This window comes from Neodiprion virginianus, chromosome 1, assembly GCF_021901495.1.
Source record: "Neodiprion virginianus isolate iyNeoVirg1 chromosome 1, iyNeoVirg1.1, whole genome shotgun sequence".
Lineage (NCBI taxonomy): Eukaryota > Metazoa > Arthropoda > Insecta > Hymenoptera > Diprionidae > Neodiprion > Neodiprion virginianus.
In genome coordinates this window covers 27,446,298-27,460,620 of record NC_060877.1, presented here as the reverse complement: position 1 = coordinate 27,460,620, position 14,323 = coordinate 27,446,298, and the positions used below count along the sequence as shown (strand labels likewise).

Sequence of the window (14,323 nt, the reverse complement as noted above, 5' to 3'; positions counted from 1 at the left end):
TCTTGAGAAGATAAAATGAAAGACGAAACATGAAAAAGATTGAAATGCCAAATTTAAAATGATTTCATTTTGTGATTGATTTTAGGGCATTAACGTCAACCCTGGAAAGCACGGATCGTAACTGTACGATAATAATCATATCCGGAGACGTGCATTATGTGGTGAATACATGGCAAATAAACAGCGAAGCTGTGCTTACGTCAGTGAAGAGGAAAACCATCTCGATACTTTTGCCGAATAGGTGCATTCTGCAGTCTGTATCGCGTTACGTACGTACATACTCACCATTTCGTGGAATATTCCTTGCTCCGACGCTTTGCGCTTTTAAAAGCTCACTAATTCCCCGGATGGAGGTTCTGCAGGCAAGCAGGAGCTGGTACCGTTTCGTCGGTTTCCATCGTCCGTCCGCAGGAGGCAATATATCGATGTTTAGCAACCAATAAACGGATTCCTCAAAGAGGGCTTTTACCGTAAAGCGCTACCACCGCACTCCTCTTACGGCACTCTGGCGCTTTCAGTGCTTTGCCGGCAGTCGAAGCGTACTTTACACACCTACCGCAACGTTACACTCACGTAATACATCGGTACGATGTACTTACTCGCATTCAACCGTACGCTTATACCGCATATCCTTCCCGAGATCCCGTGCGATGATGCTAAAACGGCAAGAATCCTTTACGACACAAAGCAAACGCTGCTGCATTTATGGAGCAATTCAAGACCGCCGTTTACGGAACTAAGAATTTGCGATGGAAGCTGTTATATTTACGAAGATGTAATTCGATTTAACCTGGAAAAATCCTCCTCTCTTCTCACATCCCCATCCCAATCAATCGCAGTTTTCTCCACCGCACTGCGTTTTGTCCGCCTCCTCGATGACGATTAATCGCATGTAACCGTGTTCCGCAGGCGGGTAAGAGAATCCCGACTGCCCGACTCGCTTCCCTAATCCTCGGCGCTTTATCGGAATACGAATCGTTAAGTCGTCGTTATAAGGTTTGTAAGGACTCGGAGGTACCGGGTGTAAAGTTTAATGGACCTGTGCCGAGTCTCGAGCCACGAATTACGATGGACTTAACGCGCCAACCGGCCAAGCGTTACACAGGCGTAACTGCTCTCTTCTTCTCGGGCAAGGGGGAGGGAATCAGCTCGGTTTTATGGAGCTTGCAGAGCGTTATGCAACGCTTTTAAAATTATTGCATTTCAATGCGCCGCTCCCCGCGACACAGCTATGCGTGTATGTAAGAGGAAAAATGCGATTTTTTAACGAAATTATTCCTGATTACCAACCCTGCGATACACCCGAAGTCCTCCGTTTATTCTCTTCGCGGCAGGTATAATACAGCGTAATACAAGCGTACCTACGTGGCGTCTTTCACCTCCGAAATCCTAAGATATTCCAACCGTGTCACAAGGCTTGCCAGGGCGATGATGCTAACGGTGTGCCGAGTATATCGCCAGTAGATCACACACCCGCGACACACTCTGCAGGGCATCGCTGATGCTCCGCTCGGTGATGGATTGATCGACGATCCCCGGAGATCAAGCCTCGAATTTCGATCCCCGACGTCGCTGTATAAACGCGATCCTTTCCATGCAGGCACATCACCCTCCGTGCACACGTATTTACGTCTGGTGGAAGAATAAACCTAGGTATAGGTATGCGTCTATTGGGTACCTATAGGTTTTATAAGCCGCCTATCCATCAGTACATGTATAAGATACACGGGATCATTCTCCTGTTGTTGCCATACTTCGAGATTATGCCGTAATCCTTTTAGTCACGTTGCAGAAAAATAGCGAAAGCACAATTGTGTACGTGGCTGGAGATTTTTTAAAACTGCATGACCATGAAATTCAAAATATAACATGGATATGCTTCAAACTTATTATTCTGCATAGATTTTCGATTCGACATTGGTTAGACTCGATAGTTTTTTTTCTACACACCGATGATATTTGTATATTAATTTTTGAGCATCATTATTAATTAATAGCCGTATATTCCAATCACGATTAAATTTGAAGATTTATGAAATTTAATAACGATACTTTAATAGAATTTGGTAATTGAATGAATTGAATTTTCATGCAATTGTAACTGTATTTTATAAGGTTGAAGGCAAGTGGTAGACGAGTTGAATCGACTACTTCATTCGTCGCAATATGCGTTGCCTGGCGAGTTTATAGCTATCGGATCGCGTGAAGATAATTAATATAATTCGATTAATATACAGCGTCGATACGAGGGTTGAGATTTCGTTTGAAGAATCTCGAGTTCCCTGAACCGTGAGAATCACGTCCGGACGATATCCATAGATTTCCAATTACCATCGTGGAGTGGCTGGATTCCCACAGTTCGTGAAAATACGGATTCCCTCCGCATCTCGGCGGCTCGATTGGGAGCCATAATGCATTACAACCGGGGAATATCGAGATGAGGAGGAAAAGCGTCGTCAACTGAATCGTCTGAAGTGAGACACGTACCGTATGGGAGGGAATATTACCGCGGCAGATATATACGGACGGAAATAAATGAGATGCGTGGGCTTTGGTTGATCCCTTGATAAAAAAGAAAATCACCCCCATGCACCTATCCGCGCCTGCACGCGAGATTGGGGTCGGTAGACTTCTCGGGTGTATAAATATTTATATTGACGCGTAGTGACCGGGCGTCGAGACGCCGATCCGTCGATCGGCACGTGATTGTCACATCGGAACCCAGCGGGGCGCTGAGCTACAGGAAAAGCTGAAAAAGAAGCTGAAAAGAGACGAGGAAAAAATCATTCCTTCCTCGCCGCCGCCCAAGGGAGAAAAGCCGCGATAAGTGGGTCGTTATAGCCGAGCGGCGTCCCTTGCCGAGGCTGCCCAATGGCTTCCGGTCTCGAGGCGATGTGGTGGATTTGGATCACGAAATATAAGGATGACGAGTCGCCTAGAAACAGGAGCGAAAGTAAAGAAGTACGTCTGCAAATCAGTCGGCGTCGGGAGGATTCAAATCGTCCTGAAAGTTATTCGTCCTTAGTTGCGCTTGCAGCTTGGTTGAACAACAGGTTGGCACGAAGGTTGTACAGTCGAGTGAAAAATTCGTCGAAACAGGAAGGACGTCGCGACGATCAACGCTCCGGAGGGTGCAGCTGAAGCGAGACAAGTTGAATATGATTTTTAAAAAAAAGTTCTTTGATCCTGAAAGAATATTCAAACATAGTGATTTCAACTGTCAGTGCACCTTAATATTGACAACCTCATAAAATTACCAGTGTTCCATTATTTTTTCAACAAAATATCCTTACATTTCTTCCGATTCTAGTAAATAGTAGCTCGTCTTATTCGTTACAATGATTCCCTACAGATTGTCTGAAACACTTGTCGTCTTGAGTTCGTTACTGGTAATTAAGCAAAAAAAAAAAAAAAAACAGGTATGATAATCGTTACAATTTTTAGGTGATAACTTATGATTCAAACACGAAACACGTTATCGTAATAATTCAACAATTTACCTCGGACGACTTGTGGAGAAATAATGCATTAATAAAATGAACTACTGCTCATCAGAATCGGGCAGGTAATGTGAATCATTTCGGGAAAAAATAGTAAAATAGGTAATATGACTTGTTTCATGTAGTTGAAACGATAAGCGAGTTTACAGGTCAAGTTTAATATGTTTTAAAACGTTTTCCTGGATCACGGGAATCTTTTTGGTTGGACGTAACTAGATTAGCTTCACTGACGCTGCTTAAAGTATTTTTCGATCAAGTTTTTGTTTCGACGCTTCTTTTTCCGGACTGTACGTCCCGTACATCCTTAAAGTCATTTGCCAAGTACGGTACCTCATACAGTTCATATTGCATTTTGAAACGATGGCGTTCTTCACCGCACATCGCGAAGGCTGCGGCCGACGCCTCGTCCTGCACACCCTCTCGACGGATCGTTGGCCCCTGAAATAACCATGGATTCGACGGATAGAGGTGTATGTATAGCGACGAAGCCCAATTTCCTCCAGTGCAAACACCCCAAAAGAGTCCCCTTAGCCGACCGGTTACGCCCTGAAATTTGCATGAAATTGCTTATTAAATTACTAAGTTTTTCGCAAAGATTTAGCGAGACTGGAGCCATTTGTCTTTCGGCTTTTAATTCACCCCCCCTCCGCCCCTATTAATAAAGCTCGAGTGATGTATTGGTTTTTAGGCGCGGACGCCAACTTTTTGAATAATTTCAACTGGCGCCCGATAAATTTACTCCTCAAATTTATATTATTTCCACCTGGACATGTATATTTTTTAATCTACAGACTATATACTTATACAATATTCGCGTTATACCTTTACAGCGAATCTGTAGACTATCAAAAATTTCCAAGATGACACGGTTTATATCCCGTGCATTTTTCATTCCCCCAAAAGCTATGTCACTATATTTGACCGAGATACTAAAAAAATAAATTTCGAAGTCTGTAACTAACAAAAATGATTGCAGAGAAATTAGTAATCGGTGTACCGGTGTGTACCTGTATAGTAAAAAAATGACCGTAATAGTCTTGTCGAAAAATTGTTCATCCAAAAATATCAGACAATGAAGAAAGGTTTGAAAGGCAAAGCTGCACACAGGGAATAACGAGTGTTCTAAAAACCTGTTTGAGACAGATTTTCAATCTATAATAATTTTCCGATCGATTCCGTGAAGTCATATAATAAATTCAAACTACTGGATTCTGATTATCAATTTCTTCATTTCGACACATCGATAACCGTAAATAACGTCGTATAGAACTGATTCCACGGTTTTTCATTCCTTCTGTGCTATCGACGTCATTTTTAGGGTTCCGTACCTCAAAAGGAAAAAATGGAACCCTTATAGGATCACCTTGTTGTCCGTCCGTCCGTCTGTCAAAACCCTTTTTCTCAGGGACAGGTAGAGGTATCAAATTGAAAGTAATGTCAAATACCAAGGTCTACGGTCCCTTGGGGGTGTAAAAAATTCAAGCTTCTAAGTCAACGCAATCGAAAGACACGGCCATTTATGCCACATATTTTGATACTCGCAAACTCACTCATCAAGGTCTATGGAGTACGTCCCGTTGACTTAGAATTATAAAATTTGGCAATAAGCAAGGTCTCACAGCACAAATAAAGGAAAAACTCCATAAAATCGTTACTTTGTTGTTAAGTATCAAATAAAAAATTGCTATACGGAACCCTCAGGGCGCGAGTTCTACTCGCACTTGTCCGTTTTTTCTTTTTCGCTAAAATTCAACTCGTCGACCAACGAATTGCTGAAACTAGGTGGGAAATTCGACGAGTCGGCATCTGGAAGGGCGTCGAGTGTCGGCGGAGAGGCTGTCAGTCATATCTGGGGGCCGTGGCTTGTTCCCGTGGAAATCAAACCAGAGTTGGCGGCATGTGGCTTGACGCGCGCAATCTGTCCCTGACATCCCAGGCGTCGCGTCGTCACTCGACGCCCGGCGTACCGACGCGCTTCAAAGGCCGTGGACATACAAACCCTGGCTGCCTGCAACCCGAGGGAACATCGCCGATATTAGAAATGTTACAGCTTATATTATGCTTGTACCAGGGTGGCGAGAGGTGCCGACGCCGCCCCACAAACGTATATTATCTCCAGCGTGTGCGGCAGACGCGCACCTAAGGCGTCGCGACGCCGGGCGTCGCGTCGGTCCGAGAAATCTAGCGTAGATGGAGGGTATACGTTGGCCGTGAGAATTAGAATTTCGCATGCGGAGTGTATATTAACGGAACGGAAATCCGGGCAACCCGATAATCTTATTTCGCATTATCGAGGAGTATTAATTAACGTCTGAGTATATACGGAATTGGGGTCGCCGACCTCTTCAAGTTTCACAAGCTTGTATAATAACTGCGGTATTTCGGAACTACGCGGTGACAATGTGACCGTGAAAATTGTTGCGTACGGCGAAATTAGTCCATATCTTCGCAAGGTCGCGATTTCTTTCGAATCTTGCACGGTACGACCTTCTTCGAAAGATTCAGGAACGGTAGAATCTTTTTCGTCCAAAAGCAGCACGCTGCCTTTCGCACAAAAAGGGTTCTGCACGCTAAGCCGATATGCATTCATTATAATAAGAAATGGGAGCTGGGAGTGAAAAGTTTGAGCGGCTGCGGCTTATCAAGTTCCCCTGAATTTTATATTATTTAAGAGAATTCCCTCCCTGTATACATATATATCCGGCATCCCTCCCCGTTTCGCCAATCCTGCAGGACGCTCGGCTCGACGCCTCATGCCTCCTCACCACTCCTGCGACGACGGTGTAAAAGTTCGCTAAACTTTGTTCTTCTGCTCGTAAAGGCGAAGATGCATGGCATTTGAAGTTTGCGAAATGTAATTTGCATATTTATTTGTCCTTTAAAAGAGTTTAGCCGAGTTGTAAGCTGATTTCCTAACCCGCGCCGCCTGCAAGCTGCGTAGTTCTACGATTTGATATTATTTCTTTTCGCCGTCACGCCACGTGCAATACTCACGCCGTAATAGCCGCTACCAATGCGTCATTCCGGTTCTAATCAGGTGCCGGTACCACCTTCGAGCTTCTTTTTACCAACGTCACAGGTATACCTGTTGTATGGATTTTATGCAAAACGGAACGACTGAAATTCTATTAGATTTTAATCGCCTCACGGAATGCACCATTTGTAATAGCAGAAAGTGATTAATTGGTGTAATCAGCATGGTTGAAAATCGCCATGTTGATGTATCTAAAATTTATCAAGACTGCCACCAATGTTCTGTAGAAATAATTTTTGTTCGGCACTAAACTTCAACTCCGTAGGATCACTTCGGTTTCTCGTCCCGGTCTATGTTTCGACCTTATATTTTTAATGAAGCAACCGGAAACGGGAGCTGGACGGAAAGTAATCACAGCAAGGGATAATAATTCGCAAAGGGTTGTCGCTCGTTCCCTATTAATTATTCGTATAATATGCAAATCCAAATCACACAGTATGCTAATGGAACCTGATGTAAATACCATAAACGGTAAGTAAGTGTTTTGATCTGGGGACCCGTAAAATATAGTATAAATTCGCATCAAACCGGCACCCCTTACAAATGTCACGTTGTAAAGTTGATTTATTACGACGCAGAAGTGAAATAATATGCATTACCTGAAATTCCAGACGTATAATTCAAATTCTCGTAGAAATGTCGGTTATTCCGTATATGTATATACGAGGACCAATTCAATTTGCGATATGTATAATGTACGTAGACTTTTGCCACCGTGAGCAGAGAAGATTTTGGACTTTGAACGACGAACTGCAGGCATCCAATATTGAACAGTTGCTAAAGGTGCTTTCCAAGGTGTGTTGAATTTCGAAGCAATAAATCCGCGAAAGGTTCCGCCCGGAGTTCGCAAGCTCCCCATAGGAAATGATATAGGCGGTGCTCGGAGGAATCCGACCGGGCCGAAACCTTCCTTCCTTCCTTTCTTCCTTCCTTCCATGTCAGCTCATCTCAAAGTCAAATACCCGTTGGAGAATACACTGCGCTCATCTCCTCAGACTCACTCTTCCCATATGCCCGGTTAAAGGGCAAACTCTGTCAGTTTTCCACTAGAAATCCCCGCGCGACGGTTGAAAGAACAAAATAGATATAAAAAAAAAAAAAGAAAAGAAAATATAACAGAAAATGAAATCACTCTTCAGGCCTCAATTTATAATGCTACCTTGACACTTGTATACATCAACGTTTCATACATTATCTACCAGTTATTCGGCAACGGATTGAAAAATTTTTAACAGCGAAGAAAGAAAATCACTTTATGAATAATTTGTCCCGACGAATGGGTAAAATGCGAAATTAAATTCTCTCAGTAGAGACCGAACTGCGGAATTTAAGGAATTGTCTTGAAAAATTTCACTTTTCACTACTATTTTCCTTGATTTCGTTAAATGCGTTTGTAATATCTGGCTGGCAGCTGGGCCCGCAGGTTATACCTACGTAGCGGTAAGGAATTGGGTATTTTTTCAATTCTGCATGGAGAGACGCAACAGGCGGGTCTTTCCCACACGGGAGGAAATCTACCGTGGCAGCCCCGCGGTTATGTTCGGTTTGGCGCACGTATACATATTCCCATTCAACAGGAACAAAAACGCCCCCGCAGGGCTTTGCCCTTTAGCGGGTAGGCCGAACAATGTTCCGTTTCGACAAATGGCAGATCAAAAACAAACGCTTGACTAGCCGCCACAAAAACAGAACCCGCAGAGCCATTGTACAGGTGGAAATCTGAAAGCGTCGCGTTGTTTTCTTGTACGCACAGTATTCGTCGATTTGAATCGAAAATTTTCGAAAAGCGGTCAGTACAAGCACCGAACGTACGGTATACATTTTTACTGATATCTATGAAGCAATGGAGAGAGAGAGAGAGAGAAGAAAAAAGATAGATATTATTGCAAAGTCTTGGGGGAATATAACGCGAATATTCCTAGCGCGAAAGACATGGTCAAACAGGCAACATAAGCGGTCATCTAATGCATAATGCATGCGGTTCAATATTAGAAGCGGAGTTTCGAGTACGGAACGAGATGCAGGCGGGCTTTATATATATTTTAGATATATGTATATATACATATATATCTTGAAGGGCGCCTCTCAAAGTGAACCATATCTGTATTACGACGTGGGGTGGAACTCGCTCTTCTGGAAGAAAAGCGACTAAGCTAGCTTCTCAGCGGATCTGACATCATATTTATTGCCATCCAGTTGCACCAAAATAACACGTAATTTATTATCCACTTTTTTCTTCTCTCTCGAAGTACAGATTCCTTCTTTTTTTTTTACTTTTTACTTCTACCAGCATAAAACTACCGACAAAAGGTCATACGATAATACGAATTAATCACATGTATACCTATGTATGTTGCGAACCTTGCTCAACTGCACAGATGATAGTCAAAACGAGTGGAAACTTCAAAATCAAGCAAGTTTTACATTCAAAATGGATAGGTCAAAATGAATGGTTGAATAATCCCAGTTTTGGAAATACAGTTTCGCGCAGTGTGTTGAACAATTTTTATACACGGTGTAACTGGTTTTCATTGAAAAATTAGTCGCCAAACTCAATAACTGCATGTGCAGTTCGATTTCACTCAACAATCAGCACAGCAACGTAATTAAAACAATGATTCAACTTATTGAATTACCATGCTATATATTAACCATGAGCTACTACGACAGATCTCAAGTTTGGAAAAAAGCCTAATTTGCACACGCGGAAAAGGCGTTATTAAGATTATCTCATGTTCGTTTACAAATAAAAATATTGCAAATTTGCTAGCCGCTCATAGATAAGTTTTCCTTTCGGAAAAGGTAGAGAACCGTATAGTTTCAAATCAGACCTGTTGGCTATTTTTACCTTTTATACGTCAGACAGGCCGATTAACGACAGCTCGTCTTGATTAATTTAAAATCTCTGTGTGAGATTTGAGTAGCCATAAAATCCATAAATTACTGATTACGTTTAGTAATAAATCAATTGTACCAGGTTATTGATACCATGATAGTGTCGACGATTAAACCACGTTCAAATCAGCCGCCATATTGAAAAGCATCGCGCGTACTCAGCGCGCGCATAGAAAAAAGACAGAACTCAGCATCTGCGCTTCTCATTGACGGTGTGGGGGGGCATCGAATGCGTGAAACGCTACGTCTGCTAAGAACTGAATTTCCGTATTTTTGAATGAACGCAAGTTATATTTTGTTTATTATCAGTGTAAAATGTTTAGCGCTAACCGTAAAACTTGAAACACCGACGTAACAACTAGAGAGATAAAATATCGCTCGAAAACATTTAACTTAACCTAAAAAAAGTCGCACTCATGTTTATGAAAGGCAGCATCTGCCATCCACTCTGTATAAGTTCATTTGTGAACGACGCAGTAACAGCGTCCAACGAATAGCACATCTGCTGAACAGCTCTGTATTAATATTTCGACAAACTTTAAACGGTGATTTATGTTAAAAATGTTTGGGTTTACTTATGCTCCTCGATGTTGTTGCATGTTGAGACGGTTGCACTTGATTTTAAGTAAAAAAAGAAAATGGGTAAATCATGCAAATAGGTACATTGATTTTTCTTATCTCATTGCAGTATGACGAAGTTCACTTTCAACCCATCAATGGATGAAAATTCTGCATCTGATCTGGCAGAATGGAAACGGCCGGAGCAAGTGATGCAGCTTCATCGATTGAAGCTGAAAAAGCGAGCGCTTCAGGCACGCATGAACAGAACTTTGGTAGAAAAGGCTTTACCTTCGATAGATCAGAACAGTTCAATTCCTATAACCGACATCAGACAAGGTTCAACGACTTTGAAGCGTAAAAACCCATTCTCTAAAAATGTAACTACGTTTAAAAAGCACAAAACAACGCCATTGACAGCGCAGGAATTGGAAGCGAGCAGCGACACAACCCTTTTTGAGTTGTTGAACATTCAAAAATCGGGAAACACCGACAAGCCTGGGCAAAATACCCCCCTCTCATTTTCCAGCGTACTGACAAAACTAGAGAATGGATACGCAGAGGAGGAACCAACACCAGCGCCTCAAGGAAATAACTACATCCCAATAGATTGGACGCTGAATACCAAGATGCGATTCATGTCTCCGAAACCATTTGCTTGGAATGGAAAATTAAAAACTAGCGAAGAAGCATCTGGCACTACTGGGTTTGTTCGCTGCGTGGACATCGGTGAAAAGGAAACTACATTAGACACTAGTCCTAATGCAAGGTATATTCAATTCACATCGAATGTAGACTTTGGTATGCAAAGAAGCTTTTAAATTCTTTGAAAAATTATAATCCCTTCTTAAAATCGAGACAGAATAACTCATGAGATATTGCCATGTAATGTTCTTAGTAGTGATAAAATGAAAACTCTAATGAACACAGTTTGGTTCGATGTACTTACGGCCTTAAATTCCTGCAGCAATGTTGTCGTCAGGTAACGCTTAAAAATTGTTACATTTCACCATCCTCATAAGCATAATCTTTTTCATTCTCCTGTAGGTTTCACCAATGCTGTTTGGTATGGCAGCATCCTTCGCTACCTTGGTTAGAATTATTTCCTCGCTCTGCTGGCAGAGCTAGTGCTGCAATATCGAGCAGCCCAATGGCAGCAACAAACCAGCACATCAAAGACGCTCTGCACCGGGAATGGAGTGAAAGCTTCAGATCGTTGTTCCAGCTAGTGCGTGCAAGACAATGTCCATACTTTTACGTATGCGCAAACACGTTCACAGTTCTCTTCCGTGCTGCTGGTATTTGCGGTGTTTCAGAAGTTCACGCCCTTCTCACACCGACCACCAGAGGATTTAGACAAATTCTTAAGCAAGAAGGTAATGTGTATCAGTAGCCTTCTAATAATCATACATAACTTTTTTTGCAAAGAATTGCATCCCGAATTTTAACAGCGCATTTGTTTCACTGGTCACTGGTGATCGGTAGCTTGATAAACATACCTATTCTTTGATCTGTATTTACCATGACACCATAAACGAACTTGCCCAGCCAATGTATACCTGGTGGGTAAAAGAAGTCGATAAAGTAGAGTCAGATGTTTGGTATTTTCTTGACGTTTCAGCAAATTATTGATTTTGCTGCTCAGTTGCCATATTATCTGTCTATTTTGCGTTATCTACTACTGCACATCAAATCTGCATTCCATTTATTCAATTTGTGCTTCCATTTCAGACATAGAGTTTACGATGCCATTGAAAAAAAATTCCAAAAGGCGGTCAGATACAACCGATTCTGGCTGCGATACTCTGGACTCTTCAGCATCAAATATGACAAATCCTACTGACACGGAGCATTTTAATGACGAAGATGAAGACGAGGATGGGCCAGCAGACAAGTGGTTGCAAAGCCTCGGATTTGAAGATTCTGAAATTAGAAAAATAAATAATTTGCAGGCATGGACCAGATTTTAAAATATCGAATTACTTCTAGTATAGTTGAATGCAATTTTGTCCGCTAACAGAAATCAAATTCCACTCTCGGGATTGCGTACTTGATGATGCCAAAAGAAAAAAAACATTGTTAACCAAACCTATGAAAAAACCTGCAGTTTTTAGTGTTAAAATTTATGCAAACAACGTAATTTAAAATTCACGTGTTATTGTCTTATCATATGAATACCTGATAATTTATTTGAATGCAAATTGTTTCTGCTCTAGGCTCGTCTTACTCAGGATAAAGAAAGTGAAATAGACAACTCGGCGGAGTCGTTAATTTTCGTTCAAGACGTCGAGACGCAAGCTTTATTTAACTTTTTGATAAACTGTAAATCGTCGATCGCTTCGACCGGTGCCTTGGCAGGCATTCCTCCAACTCTTTTGGCGCCCGTTGCATTTCACGGCGCAACGCTGAAGCCGCTCAAGGTATTTATCGCCGCTATGGCCAGGATTCTTACGCACAGGGGAAAATCGGGAAAACTCGGGGAATTTTTTATAGCAGGAAAAAGTCAGAGATTTCGAAAATAAGACTGAAATTGTTCTTATACAAAGTACTATCGATCTTGAAAAAAACATTGTACTCAAAATTTTGTTTCATCGCACCACTTCATACATTCTATGTATATTACTTGATACCAAGCCTTCTTTCGTTTTTTTCTTACGGGAAATTGCTGCCTGTTTTTTGTAAATTGATAGTCAGATAGCAAGATATTTACTAGGTAATACTGAAGATCTTGGTATTAATGTGTAAAAAAAATTGTCATTATTCAGCGGTATATTTCTTGTAAGATTACTGTAAAAGTGTTAGTTTCAGGCTAAAATACCTGGAAAAGTTAGGGAATTTCAGATTCCAAAAAGCGTACGAACCCTGAATTGGCATACCTCGTCACACGTACTTATCACCAATCGATCTTTCGCGGTCAAAATTGCTGCGAATATTTTCATAGTTCTCAGTACTCAAGCTAACTTTCATATAAATTCACTGTTTACACAGGTCAGAGAGAGCGTCGTGACCATAGATATGGAGAAATTTTATTCCCTCGAGCTGCGAGGACCGCTCTTACCGCACACGTTGCCGAGCCTTTGCCATTTGATGACTTCGAGTCACCTGGAACAATTCTCGGTCAGCTGCGCGCATCTCAATTCGACTATTCCATTTTCGCGAGCAGGAAATGGACGAGGTAAATTATATGCCATCTAACAGTCCAAACTCGTTCTCCGTAATACATGAAATTCTAAATATTCTTATAGGAGGTGCAGCCGCCTCGGAAGAATCTGTAAAGGCGCCATCTAACGTGTTTGGTGAAGAAAATCTCAGCGATTGCGGTTTTAGCGGGAAGCTGCTCCAACATTTTTGCTGTCCAGATCCGCAACGCATACAGATCTTAGAAAGTTTGAAATTCTCCAATGACGGATACGTGTGGTCTTGATCTATGTCGATGATAATTTAGGATTAAGTTTTAATCGAAAAGTTACGCGTTCACTAAACGCTACTACAAAAGATAACTTTTTTTGCGGTGCAGTAAATTAACAGTAGCATTATTCAAAACATTCAGTACAATGAATGCTCAATTCGTCGCAATCAGCAATTATCTTGACAAAAAAGTATCATTGATATTTATTTAACTCGCGCCTTAACGATGCATTTTGACCTGTGACAAAATATTTGGTTTACCTCGACTGTTAGAAGTCGTTATTATCAATCATTACTCCAAGGTTATGTTTTTTTTTTCATCACGGCGCATTTGATATCGCATTTTTTGTAGATATTACACAAAGAATTAGACATGCGCTACAAACGATTTAATCGGCATGATTTTCTGCAAAGTAATTAGCATCTCGAATAAACCAGAATCCACCCGACAATGTTCTGCTTGCTCGCAGCCCAGCGATTTTATTTTATCTACATCACGACAGTTATTGTTATTTTATTTATTATAGCTATTAAGACGAAATACCGGCATCTTATTTTTTTCACGTTGTATATTGCGTGTTGATTAGGTTGAGATTTTCAAAAAATCACATATTACAAACTGTAATTCATTTTGATATAGGTGTATATTTTTGCATATCAATTGAATAATAAAATGCATACATTGTTTCATTCTGTAACTATATTTGAGAAAAATGTGAAGTGGATGTAAAGTGAACGTCGGTGGAATTTATTTCACATCTATTTTGTCCGTACTTGTTTTCGAATACTTTCGAACTTCTCTTCAACTTATTTCCAAGAAACTTGAAAGAGAACGCCACAACTATATCGCTAATGGAAGTTCCGTCATGTACTGCGGTTCGGTTTGATAACGGCGTCTGGCAGCGAGATATAGAGAATGTGGTCAGAT

The 14,323-nt window shown here is 41.3% G+C and overlaps 1 protein-coding gene across 7 annotated transcripts in view; it reads left to right on the top strand.

Moving 5' to 3' along the window:
- LOC124310360 (protein downstream neighbor of son homolog) overlaps positions 1-14,080 on the top strand; it is a 96,956-nt gene extending 82,876 nt beyond the window's left edge. For 5 of the 7 annotated variants that reach the window (XM_046774208.1, XM_046774210.1, XM_046774209.1 and 2 more), the window contains 6 exons: positions 10,118-10,756; positions 11,035-11,363; positions 11,719-11,939; positions 12,204-12,407; positions 12,976-13,162; positions 13,233-14,080. In XM_046774208.1, the coding sequence (XP_046630164.1) occupies positions 10,118-10,756; positions 11,035-11,363; positions 11,719-11,939; positions 12,204-12,407; positions 12,976-13,162; positions 13,233-13,411 (1,759 nt within the window). In that variant the 3' untranslated portion in view covers positions 13,412-14,080. Of the gene's footprint in view, positions 1-9,643; positions 9,975-10,117; positions 10,757-11,034; positions 11,364-11,718; positions 11,940-12,203; positions 12,408-12,975; positions 13,163-13,232 lie in introns of those variants that run through there. The other 2 variants (XM_046774212.1, XM_046774213.1) reach the window with 2 other exon arrangements.
- The last annotated feature ends 243 nt before the right edge of the window (positions 14,081-14,323 follow it).